This window comes from Podarcis filfolensis (assembly GCF_964270895.1).
Source record: "Podarcis filfolensis genome assembly, chromosome: 13".
NCBI lineage: Eukaryota > Metazoa > Chordata > Lepidosauria > Squamata > Lacertidae > Podarcis > Podarcis filfolensis.
In genome coordinates this window covers 27,413,846-27,433,000 of record NC_139615.1, presented here as the reverse complement: position 1 = coordinate 27,433,000, position 19,155 = coordinate 27,413,846, and the positions used below count along the sequence as shown (strand labels likewise).

The 19,155-nt window shown below is 45.1% G+C and overlaps 1 protein-coding gene across 1 annotated transcript; it reads right to left on the bottom strand.

The window, feature by feature from the left end:
• Positions 1-12,395: 12,395 nt before the first annotated feature.
• On the bottom strand, positions 12,396-17,437 carry LOC310748057 (melanoregulin-like). The gene is made up of 5 exons (XM_083583589.1): positions 17,187-17,437; positions 15,319-15,478; positions 14,718-14,808; positions 14,255-14,421; positions 12,396-12,810 (listed from the first exon to the last, which is right to left on the bottom strand). Exons 1-5 carry the CDS (start codon positions 17,261-17,263, stop codon positions 12,625-12,627), a joined length of 681 nt encoding a protein of 226 aa, XP_083439715.1. The 5' UTR covers positions 17,264-17,437; the 3' UTR covers positions 12,396-12,624.
• Positions 17,438-19,155: the final 1,718 nt, after the last annotated feature.

Sequence of the window (19,155 nt, the reverse complement as noted above, 5' to 3'; positions counted from 1 at the left end):
TTTTTGCAACTCTGTCCTGGATGTTGTTGAGAAGAGACCTTTGAATCAGCAAATATTCCCCCCCCCTTCACCGAAATCTCCACCCAACTCCACAAATCCCCTGTTGAAAATGTGCCTGAGCGGATTCATTAGCTAACAGTTTATAGCTAGCTAACTGCATGTTCACAATGATCAAAGCAGGTAGACCCTTGTCAAAATCCATGACTCCCTAAGGATATCCAGGACATATCCAGGGAGTAAATCTATGACTGAAGGCAGGCTTAGCATTGGAAGTCATGTGGAGTTTGAAAAGAAACACCTCAGAATGCAGCCGTTGAGTTCACTGGAAAGGCCTACGTCTGTCTCCAGCCTTTGTGAAAACAACAGTGAGTTTTGCGGCATCTTAAAAGACTTTAAAAATGGATTGTGGCATAAGGTTTTGTGGAGTCAAGTGGACTACTCTTTCTGCCACAATATATTTGCTAGTCTTAAAAGTGCCACAAGGGAAGGGCTGCTCAGTAGCAGAGCCTGTGATTTGTATCCTAAAGGCCACAGGTCCAAACCCTGGTGCCTGCAGACAGAGACTGAAAGACTTATTTAAAATTCTGGAGAGCTACTGCCAGGCATTGTGGACTATGGACTCAGCTACATTAGTTAAAAAACAGCGTTTTGAATGCGTTATAAACATGCAACACCATATGGTGCTGGAGAGCAAATAATTTTTTTAAAAAAAATATTTGCAATTTCCCATAGCGTTTTCTTTATTTGTTATAACAATTTAATTTCTGACTTACTTATAGTGTGTGTTTTTTTCTTGTGTGAAGATCCACCCTAAGTTATACGAAAATTTGGGGTTGCCTTTTACAGCCCAAATCTCCCAAGGGACTCAGAGTCCCCTATGTCCATGATTGGTCAGAGAAGAATGGGTGGAGGCAGGAATGAGCAGAAAGAAGGAAGGGATATCTTTATTTTTGTGTGGCAACAGAGCCCCACCACCACCACCTTTCACGATGGTGAGGAACCAGAACAAAAGTGTGTAACAACTTTTAAAGATTTTAGAAATTGCCCAAGTCCTTAGCCAAAGACTACCCAAAAGCATCATATAATCGTTACAAAAAGAGGCGGTCTACAACAGAAATTTGAGCATGTGGCCTGTCTGCTGTCTGTCAAGATCCATGATCATGCTTGCCGAATGCATTACCCGGGCCAGTCTGGACCTAGTTTCTGAAACCATTGTCACAGACGTCTCCTATTCATACACAGGATTTGATGGATTTGTAGGTGAAAAGAAAAGGTTTTCCCAGGATATTTCCTTTTACTGCAGGGGAAATATCTGGGGTTATCAAGAGAGCCAAGATGACATTGGTATTGACCTGTGTACTAAAATAAAGTGTCTATTTCTTCAGAGAATATTTCCTAATTTTGAAGAATGAAGGATTGGTTTTCTGTGGAATGTGTGTCCCTTAATTTTTTTTTTAATAACACAATACAGACCAATGGCCTGACTTGGTATAAGGCAGCTTTGTCCTATATTTGTTGTTGTTTTCCTTAGGCTGCAGACCTCTTTGTTGCTTCTGCTGCCAGGGAAGCTACGCCTCTAGAAATTCAGCCTAACAGCATGAGGTACTTTTGTAGGGGTTGCTGTCTGACAAGACCATGCCTTGGCATTGTGCTCTTAAGGAATGGCGAGAGCAGCGCGGAATGTGTTTATCTCCTTCGGACGGGTGGATCACATTCGGGTTTGTCACATGTGTAAACATATCCCAGAATTCTGTTGGGGCTCTGATTGTTTTGCACTGTGCAAACAGCAGCCCCTACACACACACACACACACACACACACACACACACACACACACTGCAGGAATGGGGCAAGCAGCCTTGCTCCTGTAATTTTCACATGGCCAAAGAAGTCAAGGCATCGGTGTCTGGTGCCCAACAAAAATGGTAGGGCATGCCAGTGCCCTTTTTAAATAAAAACAGGTTCCAGTACTAACCAGGAAGTTCTTACACTAAGTGCCACACTTTTAACATTGGGGGCCGGGGGCGGGGGAAGGTGCCAATACTACATACCCCTGAGTACCCTCGGGGGGGGGGGGGGGAGCACTGGCGCAATTGAGCAGTAGGCAGAGCCAGAGCCAACTCATTTTAGTTTTGTTCCCCTGCTGAGTTCTGCAAGGGCTAAAGGAGGATGGTGCTGGCAGGCAAGGAAGGCCACCCTCTGGGCTTCTTGTGAGTAAGAAGGCAGACAGGCAGGTGGGGGCTGGCCGAGGGCAGATCAAAGTTGGTTGGGCAGTGCCACATTTGTCATAAGAATAGTGGGGCCATCTCAGTGGCTCATCTTGTCCAGCAACCTGTGTAGCAGCAGCCTGAGGGAAGCACACAAACAGGACCTGAGCATACTCAGGGATGTGTAATGGCTCCTAACTTGGGACACAAAAATGGGGCAGAGGGAATGGAATGGTATCCTAGAAGAGGGCATGGCTGGCTGGCTGGAACACTGAAGAGGAACACTCCACAGTGCAATAGGACCTGAGCATACTCAGGGACATGTACTGGCTACCAACTTGGGATACACAAGTGGGGAAGACAGGAGGGAATGGTATCCTGGAAGAGGGCATGGCTGGCTGGCTGGCTGGAACACTGAAGAGGAACACAGTGCAACCTTTTGTTGTTGGTCCCACTTGTACTCGGATAATAACCATCCCACTCCATGCACAAGCTCCCCCCTTCCTTAGCAACCTCCGAAGCCAAACTGTCTCTTACAAACAGTAACCAAAGTTAGGGCAGACCTTGGCGACCGACCCCAAAGATAGCCTGATATGTACAGGCTCGGGCTACCCTTTGCAGCCCAGCCTTCACATGTCTCTGCCTGTGAGGAGCCCAAGGTCACTAGGATGACGGGCATAACGGGGCAGGCCTGGTGATCTGGCCCCTTGGGGATGTGGGCGAGACCCTGCAGTGGGAGGAGAAAGGGATGGGACAGCTAATCCAAGCCTTTGGGCCAGGTTCGTGATGCCAGAGAAGGGCCAGGGCATTTGGCAATGGTACAAGGTATGGAGTGGGCCAGGAGGGACTTATATAACCCAAAACCAACAAGGCTGCCAAATCCTTCTAGCAATTCTACTGGGAAGACAGTGTGATTTGGCAGGCTCAGAGCCAGGATTCCTGAATACTATTTATATACGGTATATGGGGGAGGGGGGCACTGCTGAAGGGTTAGAGCAAAAGAGATGCTGTCAGCTAGGACGCTGGGGGGTCAGGACCCACTGCTGTGCCACGGTCTGGTCTAAGGTGAAACCCAACAGCATCTGAAAGGGCTGAAGACCACCGACTTCCTACAGCTGCAAAAAAGGAACAGACAGCAGAAAGTAGCGTTTTCTTTTCCAGTTTTCCCAGTCTTAAATCCCATTTTCCACATCCGTTGGCAATGTTTTAAAAAGACCTTGTGAAAATTCATTAGCATTTTAACGAGAATTTCCCCTGGTGCGCACAGCTTTGCATGCAAATTTGCCTTACATACACAGTATTGTCAAGCAATTCCCCTTCATACAACACAGTTTGTATGTTCTTTTCACTATCATATGCATTTATTTGCACACTTTATCCCAGCTTGCGTGTGTGTTTTTGGTACATGTTTCTTAGCTGGAGAGCCACACTGCAAAATTCAGAGAAGTGTGAATTTCAATGTTGCATACCATCCAACATTCCTCTGATGAAAGTAGGGATGTCCTGTTTATTATCATTGTCATTGTCATTGTCATTGTTATTAATAATAATAATTCTGGACAGCTTCCAATATATATAAAAACAGAATAAAACATTAAACACTAAAAAAAACTTCCGTATGCAGGGCTGCCTTTAGAAGTTTGTATAGTCACTTATCTCCTTGGCTCGGGGCCTGCATAACTCCATACCCTCCAATATTTATCCGGTGAAAATAGGGACATCCTAAGGAAAAGTGGTGCATTCCGGGATCAAATCAGAAACTGGAACAGCTTCTGTAAATCTGGGACTATCCCTGGAAAAAAGGGACACATGGAGGATCTGGTGTTGTTTTGAAAAATGCAAATTGGGAATCTTGCCTTTGAAAGAGGACCTGCAGATGAGAGCACACACCTGTGGTCTGAAATGGAGCAGTCGAGGCAGTTTGTTTATCCCCCCCCCCAAATAAACAAATAACCTTTTCAAACATTCAGGCCATCATGATAGACATTTTGGTGATTACTCAATAATACACCTTATCAGGGTTTGCCCCCCTCCTCCACCACCAACCACCCCATTAACTGTTGACCTCTAATAACTGGAGCAGAGCCTTCCCTTCTCCCAAGCACACATTCTTATCAGCTTCCCCTGATTTAAAAGTATTCTTGTACTTCTGTATTTGGAAAGATGCTCCCATCTCTCTCTCGCCTTGGTCTTTAAATGGGACTGAGCTTTAAAAATAGAATAAGGACTTGGCAGGGGACTATCAGTGTGTCCTTTTCTGGACGGAGAAGCAAACTGCATGTTTGTTTATTTGGGTGGCAGGTGAGTAGGGGGGGCCAGAGCGGTTGTCTCCAAAGGCCATGAAATAAACCATAAAAAGATAATCCTGGCAGATTAGCAGATACACAACCAAGCGCACAACCTTCTAGGTGGTAACTGCCTGCTCTGTGTGCTGTTCCTCCCTCCCCAATTTTATTTTTAAAGCATTCCCCTCCACGTGGGACCACTTCCTAACATAACAGCACAAACCCCTCCAACGTGACCAAAGGGCAGAGCATCCAGCACGTGGAAAGTGGTGTGGATTGCAGAGGAAACAGGAGACTTCTGGTCTGGGTGAAGCAGTTCTGCCAACTCCTCTGAAACTCAGCCTGCAGGATGCAGCCCATTTTCCCTCATAAACCTAAAGGGTTGTGTGGGGGGGGGGGGAGAAAGTTACAAACTGCAGCAAAATGAACTAACATGTATCACCCTCTTGTCCAAGGATCTCATTTATTAAAAGGTAAATGGACCTCTGACAGTTAAGTCCAGTTGTGAACGACTCTGGGGTTGCGGCGCTCATCTCGCTTTACAGGCTGAGGGAGCAGCCATTTGTCCGCTCTGCATACAGTTTTCCCGGGTCATGTGCCCAGCATGACTAAGCCGCTTTTGGCACAATGGAACGCTGACACCAGAGCAGTGCACGGAAATTCCGTTTACCTTCCCGCCAGAGTGGTACCTATTTATCTACTTGCACTTTGACGTGCTTTCGAACTGCTAGGTTGGCAGGAGCAGCGACTGAGCAACAGGAGCTCACCCCGTTGCGGGGATTCGAACAGCTGACCTTTTGATCGGCAAGCCCAAGGCTCAGTGGTTTAGACCACAGCGCCACCCGCATCCTTCTCATTTACAGTGGTACCTTGGGTTACATACGCTTCAGGTTACATACGCTTCAGGTTACAGACTCTGCTAACCCAGAAAAATTACTCGGGTTAAGAACTTTGCTTCAGGATGAGAACAGAAATTGTGCAGTGGCGGTGCTGTGGCAGCAGAAGGCCTCATTAGCTAAAGTGGTGCTTCAGGTTAAGAACAGTTTCAGGTTAAGAACGGACCTCCGGAACGAATTAAGTACTTATCCCGAGGTACCACTGTATTAGGTATGGGGAATATTAACTATGAATAAGATACTCAGTTAAGATAGGGTTGCTGTATTTCAAAAAGTAAAAACCAGGACCCCCTGAAAGTTGACTTGCCTAAGATCCAGGACAAAGTGCCATCTTTTGGAGATTCCTCCCAGACTTCAATTCCACCTCTGAAACCCCAGTAATGTCCCACTAGTTAAGACAAGCCCTATGGTGCAAGGCTACAGCCAATCCCACATTTAAGGATGGTTTTATAGGGGGAAAATGGCAGCCAGTGCTGCCAAACCTCATGGTTGTCTTACACCAGTAATGTGGGGAGATAGGGTGGATAACTTTTTTTTTAACACTATACATTTATATTCCAGTTTTCTTCTTTTATAGAACCCAAAGTGGCATCAGCGTGTTTTTCCAGGCATGTGGTTCTCAGGCAATCACCCATCCAAGGCACAGATCTGCTTAGCTTCAGCAAGGTGGCAACCTTCTGTGCCTTCAGACCATACCATGGGAACAACTGCAGGAGGCTGGGGTGTGTGTGTTTGTGTGTTTGTGTGTCTGTGTGTCTGTGTGACACAACTTAACTCTCCCTGCCTCCCACTGCCCATTAACTCACCTCCTTTCCCAACTTTAGGAGGGAAGAATAGTCTCAGAGGAATTTGCAAGAGGAATTTGGTAGGGTGGGATTAAACATGTTCTCCTCTAAGGGGGATTCACATTTGCCATGCCCCAGTAAAATCAGGATTAGGAATGGGTACAAATGGGATGCTCTGCTCCCAGGTGTCATGCATTTGACAGCCTACTATGCCATGTTTTAGACAGCGTGCTATGCTGCAGGTGGTGAAGTTCATTTTGTAAAGCATGTAAAGTATGAGGACAATGTTACAGGAGAACTACAGGGATTGGGGAGGGGAGGGTAGCTTTAACAACAAGACACACAGCTTTTAAAACCAATGCAGGATCAGACACTACAGTGTTGATACACAGCATGCAGCCGACTTTGGCATTGTAAGGTATTATGGGGCTCAGACAAGAACATGATCCCCCCCCCAAAAATAATCTTTATTAGTTTTCCGGTTACATACTCCACATACACATAGTGTGTTGCATTTTACATTTATACTTGCTCCCAAGCACTGACTTCCCTCCTTCCTTCTTCTGGTTTTTTTTTATCACATATAATTTTATCGCATTATTTTCACAGACAAGAACATGATTAAAGTCCTGCTGGATCAGGCCCATGGCCCTTCTAGTCCACCATCCTGTTCTCACAGTGGCCAACCAGATGCCAGTTTTTATGTTGCATTCTGGTACTCTGCTTCCATTTTAAAAGTATTGAGGTTACAAAGTGCTTTTCTCTCCCATTACATATTTTCCTAAGGATGTCGTCATGCTGCAGTCTGTGTGGCCGCCAACAGGTGCTGCTGTGAACTGCAGTGTGGTGAAAAACTGGGCTCTGCTGGGCCATTGCAACAGCATCAGAGGAAAGGAGGGAACTGGAGATAGAGGCCCGTGAGGAGGAAAACAGGTGGCCCAAGTCTGCAAGCAGAAGTTTGGCGAGATGTAAAGCATAAGGGTGGCTTTGGCAGAGATGGGGTGGGTGGTGAGCAAAGTGAGCAGGGGCATTTTTTATTTTTGTTGTTATTATTTTTTACTTGTTTGATTTATATAACGTCCTTTATCAAAAGATCCTGAGGTGGTATACAACTTTAAAAGCACATTACAGAACATCAAAGATAAAAACATAGTAAAAAGCATACTGACGGACAGCCTAATAATGAAATCATCACCATCATAACAGTCCTCTCCCCCACACTGTTACAGGCCATAGGTTATTTAATAGCCACAGGCCTGGGTAAAGAGGAATGTTTTTGCCTAGTAGTGTAAGAAATGTAAAGATGGTGCCAGGTGAGGCTTTCTGGGGAGAGCATTCCACAATCGGGATGACACCACAGAAAAGGTGGTATGAAATGGGTAATCTATGGTATGTATTTTTGTGTTTTTAAATTGTAAACTGCCCTGTGATCCTGAGATGAAAGGCAGTATAGAAAATATAGCAATAATAACAATGATTTTATTTATGTAGATCTGTAAGGTAAAGGTAAAGGGACCCCGACCATTAGGTCCAGTCGTGGCCGACTCTGGGGTTGTGGTGCTCATCTCGCTTTATTGGCCGAGGGAGCCGGCGTACAGCTTCCAGGTCATGTGGGCAGCATGATTAAGCCGCTTCTGGCGAACCAGAGCAGCGCACGGAAACGCCGTTTACTTTCCCGCTGGAGCGGTACCTATTTATCTACTTGTACTTTGACGTCCTTTTGAACTGCTAGGCTGGCAGGAGCAGGGACCGAGCAACGGGAGCTCACCCTGTCACGGGGATTCGAACCGCCGACCTTCTGATTGGCAAGTCCTAGGCTCTTGGTTTAACCCGCAGCGCCACCCGTGTCCCTATGTAGATCTGTACAGGATAGCAAAATATCAGACTTCCACTTTTAACAACAACAGCAACATAAATAAAGCAGAGCAGACCTATTCTCTCCCAACAGTATTCTGGCTGACAGACCTTCTCCCATCCAAGTACTAAGCAGGGAGGTCCTTGTTTTGCTTCTGAGATCAGACAATTTAGGAGAGTTCAGAATGGTCTGGCAGTAGGGTGGCTGACAGATCTTCATAGACAAACCCACAAACTCTCCAGGCCAAACAGAAACCGAGGTTGCATCTGCTTTCCCTTCCCTATCCATTTTGGGAAAAACATTGCTTGCCCATTGCAGATACCATACAGAGCGGCTCACGTTGAACAGACCCAACGTGCAAGGGGGAGAGGGAGGCAGCTGTAGACTGAGTTGGGTGAAGCATCAGCACACTTGTGGCCCAGGGGGACTATAACTTGGCTTGCTGTTCCTACAAGATCCCTAGCCAGAAAAACAGAGGAGTAGCTATTTGTTTTCCCATAGTGAGGATCATAATATGCTGACCTTTGCTCAGGGCCAAGAAGGGAGTGAGACTGTTAAGGCTTAGGCAGCTGGGAAAAACAAACAAAACACACACACTTATTGCCATTTTGTTATTTACACAAAGATTTATACCTTGCTTTCCCCACTCCAAAAAAAGAGTTGCTCAAGGCGGCTTATAAAATATAAAAGGCATACAAAAAAACAACAATCCATCAGTAAAAACACAAATGCAGCACAGAGCAAGAATACAATAAACCCAGGCTGATGAATTAAATTAAACTGAGCCACAGCAGAACCAAAAGTCACTGGGAAAAGAAAGCTTTTATTTGTTGGTAGAACACAGAGAAGTCTTGGAGCAAGGAGTTCCACATGCAAAGGATCACCAGCTGTGCCTCAGAAGGCAATGGGCCAGCAGGAAAGAGAAGTTTTAGCCCTTCCCACTTGCCTTTTGTGGGGAGGGGGGTGTCAAAGGAGAGCACGTTGCCATCCCTTCCGACTGCACCCTACCAAATCGGACTGAGTTTCCATCTAGCTCCCCGCAAGATGCTCTAAGATACTCCAAGCCCTTCATCATTTTACAGTGTGATCCTATGCAAATCTGCTCAGAAGTAAGTCCCTCTGAGGCCAACGAGACTTACACTGAGGTGGGTATGTTGGATTGCAGGTTTAGTTGAACATTACACAGTTGTGTTGTGTTCTTTTAAAAAGCATACTATCTAGCTCTATGATATGGGTAGATGATATTCCAAAAGTGGCTGCACCAATGTATTCATGTAAAGGTATTATGTGACTTGAGCCTGGATAGCTCAGTTGGTAGAGGATGAGATTCTTAAGCTCAGAGTGGTGGGTTTGAGCCCCATGTTGGCAGAAAGATTTCCCGCTTTTGCAGGGGGTTGGACTAGGTGACCCTCGTGGTACCCCTTGCAACTTGACAGTTCAGTGATTCTGTTTTCAATCTCTTCAGTTCAAAACCAGGGTGCAACAGTTAACGTGGGCATCTGTGCACACAAGCAGGAGTATCCCTTCCCAGAGGCCTGAGATTCCTGCGAAAGGTGTAAAACCACAGAAACCTTGACAAGGAAGAACAAAATCATCACAAGGAATGTTGTTAAATGAGCTGGAGGTTTGGGGGGGCGGGGAGAGAGAAGAAGACTCATTAATTACCTAGCAGTTCTCAGCTGTCAGAAAGGATAGTGACAGGAAGAGATATATGTGTTTGCATGTCTCTGCCAAGAGGGACAAGTAGAGCAGTTTCCAATATTTCTTGCCAACCTCTAGGCTGGATGCTTGAAACCTGCGATCCAGACTCCAGGAAAAGGCCGCCCTGGGTCCATCGCATGCTTGGGATATTGTGGGGAAGGAGAGGAAAGGGAGAAATTTCCCCAGCCGGGCCTTTTGTTTCCCGCAAATGGAGACTCTGCTATTTAGAAACAGGAGCCAGGGGGATTAGCGGCAGGGACAGCAGCAATCCCTGTCACCAGGCTCTGGGCGGCTTGTATATCAGGGACAGGTTGTACACAGAGAGATTGGAGAGAAGAGGGTGATGAAAGGAGAACAGGTGGCCTGGAAGCACACACAAAAATGGACAGGGAAAAGGAGGAGAAGAGAAAACAACCCTTCTTGTAGAAAGGACAGAAAAAAACATTTTATAGGCAGGCATGGCCAATGGGCAACATTTATGTATGTGGTTTGCCATGGACATCCACAGGATTATTTTTTTTGCAGGTGTGGTAGAGAAAGCAAATACTCTAGGGCTGTTGTTGTTGTTTAGTTGTGTTGGACTCTTCATAACCCCATGGACCAGAGAATGCCAGGCACTCCTGTCATCCACTGCCTCCTGCAGTTTGGTCAAACTCACGTTAGTAGCTTCGAGAACACTGCCCAAACATCTCGTCCTCTGTCATCCCCTTCTCCTTGTGCCCTCAATCTTTCCCAGCTTCCCAGGGAGTCTTCTCTTCTCATGAGGCTGCCATATTTCAAAAAGTGAAAATCCGAACTTGTCTAAGTTAAGCTTTCTTTCTTTTTCTTTTTTTTCTTTTTGCAAAATCTCAATAAAATAAAATTGAAGCTTTTGAGCTATTTTTAAGGAAAATCAAAATCAACACTTCCAGAAATAAAAATAATATCCACACTTTCAACATGGGTTGCCATGATTTTCCGTGATTTTTGGAAATTCCACCCGGACGCTATTTCTGACAGACAAATCTTGGATATATGAGCAAACATACATAAATGAAAGGTGGGAACACGCAAGCTTCTCTCAAAACAAGAGAGAGGGATACCTGCTCACACCTTTTGCCTTGCATCTCTGGTTCTACAACTGCTAAACATGTACAGTGGTATCTCTGGTTACGAACTTAATTCGCTCCGGAGGTCCGTTCTTAACCTGAAACCGTTCTTAACCTGAGGTACCACTTTGGCTAATGGGGCCTCCCATGGCCGCCACACGATTTCTGTTCTTATCCTGAGGTAAAGCTCTTAACATGAAGTACTACTTCTGGGTTAGCGGACTCTGTAACCCGAAGTGTTTGTAACCTGAGGTACCACTGTACTCGCTTTTCAAAGTGAAAGCTGGGAACCTGGGGCTTATGCTTCATCGGGGGGGGGTAACTCTCCCCCATTTTTATGCCTATGTTGTGTACATTAAACCCACTTCTAACAACCTCCTGCCCTGCCCTCCTCTCTCACACAGAGTAGGGTTGCCATACATCCAGAATTTCCCATACATAGTAGGAATACGGCAGTCGGAAATAGTTTCCGGGTGGAAATCAGTTCAATATCTGGGAAAATCCGGACGTATGGCAACCCATGTCGGAAGTCTAGATTTTAGTGATTTTCCTTAAAAATAGCTTTTTAAATTCCCTCTTTGGGCGGGGGGGAGATTTTTGGGAGGAAAAAAAAAAGTTGAACAACTTTGGGCCAAACTAAAAAAAGCTCAACAGCCTCAGCCCCCAAAACACAGAGCATCGGGGTAACTCAGTTTCTGTGCCAAACACCCAAACCCATGAGCTGTACAAATCATGCAAATTAAGCTAATTGGCCTTTATTGGCATATTTTGCTGAATATATCCGGCTTCTCCTGTCTGCTAATAATTGGTGGGTGGGTTGGGATAGTTTGTACAGTGCATCAGAGTGGGAACAGCCTGCCCCCTTTTAAACCACACTAAGGCCTATAAATTATTTTTTTAAAGCAAACATGTGGACAGCAAGTCTAGACTCTCAATGTGCTCTGTTGTAGGCTGAAATCCCACATTCTGGTGCATGTGCAGCACAACTGCAGAAGGAGCCTCTCCACACCCTCAGCCTTATGACCAGAATTGTGTACACTCAGTGCTAAAGGAATCTGAAGTGAATTCAGCTAAAATGAGTTTGCGAGTCCTCTATGTCATATACGTAATTTATTATACTCCATGGAAAGCCTCATAGCTAACTAAAGTTCAGCTCATAAAGGGAAGAAAGAGTCTCAAAGATATCTTTCTATTATCTCAGCCTCTGGCCCTGCCATAGGCAAGACAAAACACCCTGAAAAAATATGGAGATATTATTGTTCATCACCCTGAGAATGTTTGATATTTTATCGTGTTTTTAATATTCTGTTAGGAGACGCCCAGAGTGGCTGGGGTACAAATAATAATAATAATAATAATAATAATAATAATAATAATATATTATTATTATTATTATTATTATTATTATTATTATTATTATTCTGAGTCAAGCGGCAAAGCCTAAAGTAAAGGTATCAAGGCAGTGTGTGGGAAAGCCCCACATTTTTGGCCATGGAGAACATTTCAGTTCTACGTTTTGGTTTATGTTTTCCTTCCAAATGTTCACCTCCTGTTTTATAGAAAACTACAGACTGAGCGTCGTGAGAAACGGTGCTATTTGTTAACTCATAATATTAATACAGAAGAAAAAGGGCAATGCATGAACAGGAAATGGGGGCGCAAGTTCTTTGTGTCATACGGAGTTTCCAACAGGTTTGCAGTTCAGTAGCCTACTCTGAATACATTCGTTCTTCCATCCATAGGTTGAGTTGCATCCGCCTCTTCGCACTTTCTTCAGTGTCTGCCTCACTTCTGTCTTCTCCTTGGCTTATTCCCCGTCCACGCCCTCCTCCATCTCTTCCTGAGCTTCTTTGCTCATTGTGACCAAGACAGGACCAGGTGTTGTAGGTCCTCCATCGCTGGAAGAGCCATCGTCCTCTTCGTCCTCCACAGGGTAGAAGTGCCGAGCTGCTGACAGGAATTCATCTCCCACATCAAGGAGAAGCAGCCTGTCCTAGGGGAGGAAAGGTGACAAAAATAAGGAAATAAGGTGATAGTGTTGGGTCCATTGAGATCCCACAATAGAGCTGGCCTAAGCACACCTGAAGAAGAAAATTTAAAAATGATGCCCACACCGAGCCAAGAGTAAATATCGGATTCAATTACACTTTACCTCACAGTAATTGTGAGGTAAAATAATGGAAGGAGGGAGAGTGGCAATCCTTGGGTCACCAGAGGGGTCAGGGATCCCCCAAATCTTTAAGCAAACAAAAAACTAATTGTTGCCAACTGCCTCTACCCCGCTTTTAAAAGACAGAGGATGTAAGGGAAACACATATAAAACAAACCGAAGAAATGGTCCCTGTTTAGGGCAGGGGCCAAAGCACTTCAAGGAGCCTCTGTCACGAGGGAGATTCCCAGGTTCTTAGTAGCACAGGCCTAATACTGAATGGGTAGGGTTGGAGTATGTAATTAACTACAAAGATACAAGTATCTGGTAATAAAATGTAAATTAGATTTATTAAGGGAAGTCTGAGTCTAAAAGCATTCAAAAGGGGGAAACGGAGATAAAGTGATTTATTGTTGTTCTGCTCTGACTGTTTTCTAGCCTAGGAGACATCCACCCTTTGTTGTAGAAAATAGTTCCCAATAAACTATTTGGCCGAAGAAGAAGAAGAAGAAGAAGAAGAAGAAAACAGGAGCTGGCACACCCTTTATTTAATTATTTAATTATTGCAAATAAAGAACAAAGCATTCTTCTTTCCATCATCATCATTATCATCATTAATATACCGCCCTATACCCAGAGGTTTGGTTCATAAAACAAAATCAAAATATAAAACCACAAAATATATAATCAAAATTAAAGCAACCTAATAACCCCCCAAAAAACCCCACATTTTAAAAGGGCATAGTATGCCAATGAAATCAACCAAAGTCCTGTTCCAGACAAAGGAAAAGATTAAACTGAGATCTTTCTCCCTCAAAGCGAGAGAACTGACTAACCAAGCAAACGCCATGTATTTTTAGCCATTAACAGGGCTACCTGCAGAAGGGGGACAATTTCAAAAGGATTGCTTTGTCCTAAAGGCATCACCCTCTGTGTTGAACGGAAAACTTGGCATCACACTCCCAACACTAGGAGGAGGGGAAACGTCACCCTTAACTTGGAGGACAAAGGAAAAAATATTTGGGAGAGGGTGGCAAGATATTAAAGGATTCGTAAGGCCAATTAGCATGTTAGAAGGAGGCGACTCACAGAGGCTTCATGACACTGGAAACAGTTATTTGAAAACCACAATCAGGCTACCTGGAGGAGCTTGCGTGCTGCTCCTACCTCCATGGTAGCTTCTATGCCACTGTGGGTTAGGCCCACAGCTTCTGTCCCTGTGGTGATGTACTGCAAAGACAAGCACATGCCCCAAGAGAAGTTTCTACCAAATCCTTCCTCTACTTACAATGACAAAGAGGTATCTCTCAGGTGGACCACCACGATGCCAGCCAAAAATGGTTGTCTGCTCAGCCAGGGCAGTGTGGATCCTACGGGCCTCTTGAGGATTGCGAAGGGATTCATATGAGGTGCTGGACGTGACAGTGAGGAGCCCATCTGCTTCAGCTTTGAATCCTACATTGGGAAGAGATCATTTATGCCCATATCTAGTCCCAAAACCAACTCAATAAATAATAACAAGAGCAGCCCTGTTGGATAGGAATGGAACCCAGTATCCTGCTCTCACAGTGGCCAAGGATAGGTAAATAATAGTCTTCACCCCTCCAAAGTCAACAGGGAAAAGGCTCTAGTAGTTTTTAGTTGTGGAACACTAAAACCAAACTTGAGAGAAATGAAAGCGAGTAAGGATAATAGCTCTCCTAACACTCTCCAGTTTGGTCTGTGGTGGAAATCCCCCAAGGACACCATACCCAAGACTTCTAGGATTTGCTTCCATCGGTCCTTCATCTTCCGACGGATCTGCCGGTGAGCGATGATGTCAAAGCTCAAGCGTCGGTATTCCTTTGTCAGGATAAAGGAGACCATCAAAAGAATGAACCACTAAGCTACGTTTTTCAGCAAAATGCCCACCGTCATGTAAAGTATGTGTGGAGAAAGGCCTATACATTACAGGGATCTCTAAAGGGCTGCTTTGTGTGTGCACCATTAACACACTGCACCCCACTGAGGCCCCTATTCCTAAAGGTCATGCCACCCATGCAGATTGCGTCTATGTTGCATCACTCAATGGAAGCCATTAGCCAACCCCACCTGCATAGCCCTATGCTGGTTTTTATTTGTGGGTCACACTAGAGTGTGACAGAAACTAGAAACTGGTTTATATTATTTTAATGCTTACATCAATGCATCACTGTGTTTGTGGGCACACATACACAATAATTCTTGTCTGTTGACATCCTTGTCTGGTACATATTTCTCCAGATGAACCAACCATATCAGACTACGTGGGCAAATGTCTTGCAATTAAATTCTCCCCCAAACAAAAATATTCCATGCACAAGGACAACATACCTCTGATCCCCGGCGTGTTTTTGACCTTTTCTCCAACAACATGTGGAGTTTATGATCATCATCCCGTTCCACGTGAGTCTTGTCCACTGGTTCATTCCACAAGTTGACAGCCTCTAATTCCCGGCGTTTCTGCAACTTGTTGAAATACTGAAGCGTGTCGCTGCAACAGAAAGGTTACAAGCAAGCAAACAAACAAACAACATCACAATGGCTGCTCTTCAAACCGAGACAGGACTCCTAGATCTACTTCTCACCAAGTAATTCAGTGGTAGAGCACATGCTCAATCTCTGACATCTGCGATTGTCCCCTGTCTGAAACCCTGGAGAATCTTTGCTGGTGATTGTCAACCATACTGTGCTACATGGAGCAATGGTCTGGATCAATAGAAGGCAGTTTCCTAGGTACTGTATCTGGTATCTGGGCTTTATCACTTGGGATTGAAAGTGGGAGCTCACATGGGCAAATGCTTCTCACATAGCCTCCTCCAACAAAAATAGGGAAGTCCAGTGCTATTTTTCTAGGAAAAGAAGTACTGGAACTCACCAAGAACACCTCCCTCGTTCTCTGAGAGGTGCTGGCAAGTTCCAGCTGAAAAAAAGCCCCAGGGACATTCTATTCCGTACTCTCCAACATTTCTCCAGTGAAAATAGGGACGTTCTAAGGAAAAGCGGGACATTCCAGGATCAAATCAGAAACCAGGACAGCTTCTGTAAATCCGAGATTGTCCCTGAATAATGAGTCACTCGGAGGGTCTGTTCTCTGTACAAAAACAGTCCCTGCACAGAGACAGCTAGCATATTGAGGGAGAGGCATAGTCTTCTCCCTGACAAGCTATTTGCTTTCATGCACAGAAACAACATTTCTTTCATGTTGTGATTCCTGCAACTTCAGTCCAAAGCAGTGCAGCCTGGGCACAGGTTTACCATTGCGGCGAGTGCAATGCATCTCTTTAGCCTGGTAGATACCAGGTTGGGACTGGAAACCTTGGGTTTGAGCCTTGCTACGTACATACAGAGCCTAGGACTTGCCGATCAGAAGGTCACATCAAGTGCAAGTAGATAAATAGGTACCGCTCCGGCGGGAAGGTAAATGGCGTTTCTGTGCGCTGCTCTGGTTCGCCAGAAGCGGCTTGGTCATGCTGGCCACATGACCCGGAAGCTGTACGCCGGCTCCCTCAGCCAATAAAGCGAGATGAACGCCGCAACCCCAGAGTCGACCACGACTGGACCTAATGGTCAGGGGTCCCTTTACCTTTATGTACATTTATTCACAATAATTTTTCAGACTAAAAAGTCACCCTCAATTAAAGGAGACCAATTAATTAAAAGCTGATTAATAGAAGCATTTAATGTTGCAGCCCTAGAATTAAAGTGTGCATATAATTCAAGAGGGCTTTTGTGAAGGCACACACAAAGATTGTGGCTCAAACAAAGCACTGTACATTGAAACAGTAGCTAAAGTGTGAAAGCAAGTTAGGCGGAATCCTTTCATGATGAATCCTGTAAGTTACATAACCAAAACACCACTGCAGGAGGAGGAGGTTTTCAGCAGGCTTGGGGGAATGCTAAGGTTTGCAAAAGTAGAACTGAAATATTTAGACACAGAGCTCTAATGGAGGAAGGAAATGCCATCTGGTTGTTGGGAGTGGGGATGAAATGGAGTATCCTGGGAAAGGGTGGGGTTGTCTGGCCAACTGGGGCCCTAAACAGCAATATTCTGTACTTCCAGAATTCCAGAACTGCCAGCTTCTGTACAGCATCACTTTGAAAGCAGAACCTTAATTTATGCCATTGTCTGCCATTGCTTATTATAAATTTGGCAGAAGCTCGGGGCTTGCTAAATGAAAAAGCTGATTTGTAACACATACCCAACCACCAATGGATTCTTCTCCAGTTCTTCTTCTATATGGCAACAGCAGCTGCAAACTTTGTACCAGAAATTCATCTCTCTCTCTTTCTTGCAATGTGTTGTAAATGCTAAGACAGGCTTGAGACCAGCATATTGAAACGCAATAAAAACCAAAGTTAAAAGATGGAGAGAAAATGGATGGGGCAGGCGTAAGTCCAAGTAGTAAAGGAACTCTGCTTGGGGGGTGGGAAGGCAAAGGCATTATATGAATTCTCTTTAAATATCATCTGCACGTCATAAGCAGTGATCATGTGAGATTCTCCCCCTTCCGCCATAGCTTAAGGCCTTTAAAACAAACTGCAGAGTATGAAATAGTGTATTGTATGTTGCCTCCGTGTTGATATGTAATGAAATGTAGGTTTGTTTTTCGTATCTTCAAGAAGAGAGACCGCAGGATTAGACGAGTTGTGAGGCACTGTGGAGCCACATGAAGCCAAAGGTGCAGAGGCAAGGAAAGGCAGAACAGAACCCAGGCCTTGCCATGTTATCCACTGGGAGAAATTTTGCCATCTATTCCTTTTGCAACCAGCCCTTCCTCCAAGCAGCTCAGGGTAGCATAAATGGAGCCACCTCAGTTTATCCTCACAGCTACTTTGCAAGTTTGGTTACAGTGGGCAAGACAGTGGCTTGCACCCAGAGCTTCTTAATCGCCAAGTAGGTCGTTTGACCCTAGCAGGGCTGGTCCTGTCATTAGGCAGAGTGAGGTGACTGCTTCTGGCGGCTTATGGGAGGAGGCAGTGGTGTCCCATAGCTCTTCTTCCTGAGCTCCCCAACCATTCCTTCTGTTGGAGAAGAGAGTTGTGTGTTGTGCATCTTGCCCTCCCCATTTATAACTGCCTTAGGGTCTGTGCTTTGCCCTGTTGTTAGTATTGAAGTAGGATTCAGTGGATGCGGGTGGCGCTGTGGTCTAAACCACTCAAGCCTCTTGAGCTTGCCGATTGGAAGGTCGGCAGTTCAAATCCCTGCAATGGAATGAGCTCATAGCTCTGTCCCAGCTCCTGCCAACCTAGCAGTTCGAAAGCACACCAGTGCAAGTAGATAAATAGGTACTACTATGGCAGGAAGGTAAACATTGTTTCCATGCACTCTGGTTTCCATTATGGTGTTCCATTGCGCCGGAAGTGGTTTAGTTATGCTGGCCACATGACCAGGAAAGCTGTCTGTGGAAAAACACCAGCTCCCTTGCCCTGAAAGTGAGATGAGCGCCACAACTCCATAGTCGCCTTTGACTGGACTTAACTGTCCAGGGATCCTTTACCTTTCTTTTTTACCTAGGATTCAGTGGCCAGCTCAGTTAGCTACTAGAGGTGGAAAGAGCATGTGTATGGGCTATTTTGCCCGTTGCCTCCGGAAGCAACATGTCTTGGGTCAGCCTTGGACTTACTCGGGCCACATTCCACCTTAAAGTACTATGATAACAGTTTAAAAACAGTCATGCTTCCCAACCGCCAAAGTGGATTAATCCGCAATCAATCCATAGTGACAGGGACCTCTGGGAACTGTAGCTCTGGGACAGGAATAGGGGTCCACAAACGACTCTGTTTCAAGAAGTCTTTAGAGGAAGTCATGGCTGTTTATAGAGTAGCCTTACTCTGCCCAGGGTTAATAGAATAACCACATACCCATTTGCAATTCTTAGCCTTACTTCTACTATAAAACTCATTTTGTGACCTTGGGTTGTGCATGGATTTCTTTCCACTGGAAGGCCAACATCCTATCTTGTGCTAAAAAATATATATATGCTCACAGGAGTAATCTACTCATGTGGACAGTAGATCTTCAAAGCTGCAACCCTGTAGAAGTTCACCACTTGGGCGGCACACTAGCTGTGCAAGTAGACTGCACCCGTGAGCAGTTTCTAAATGTAAGTTGCTAACTGGTGTTATCAGATCAGACTCTCTATATTAGAATTTTCCATCTGTAAAATG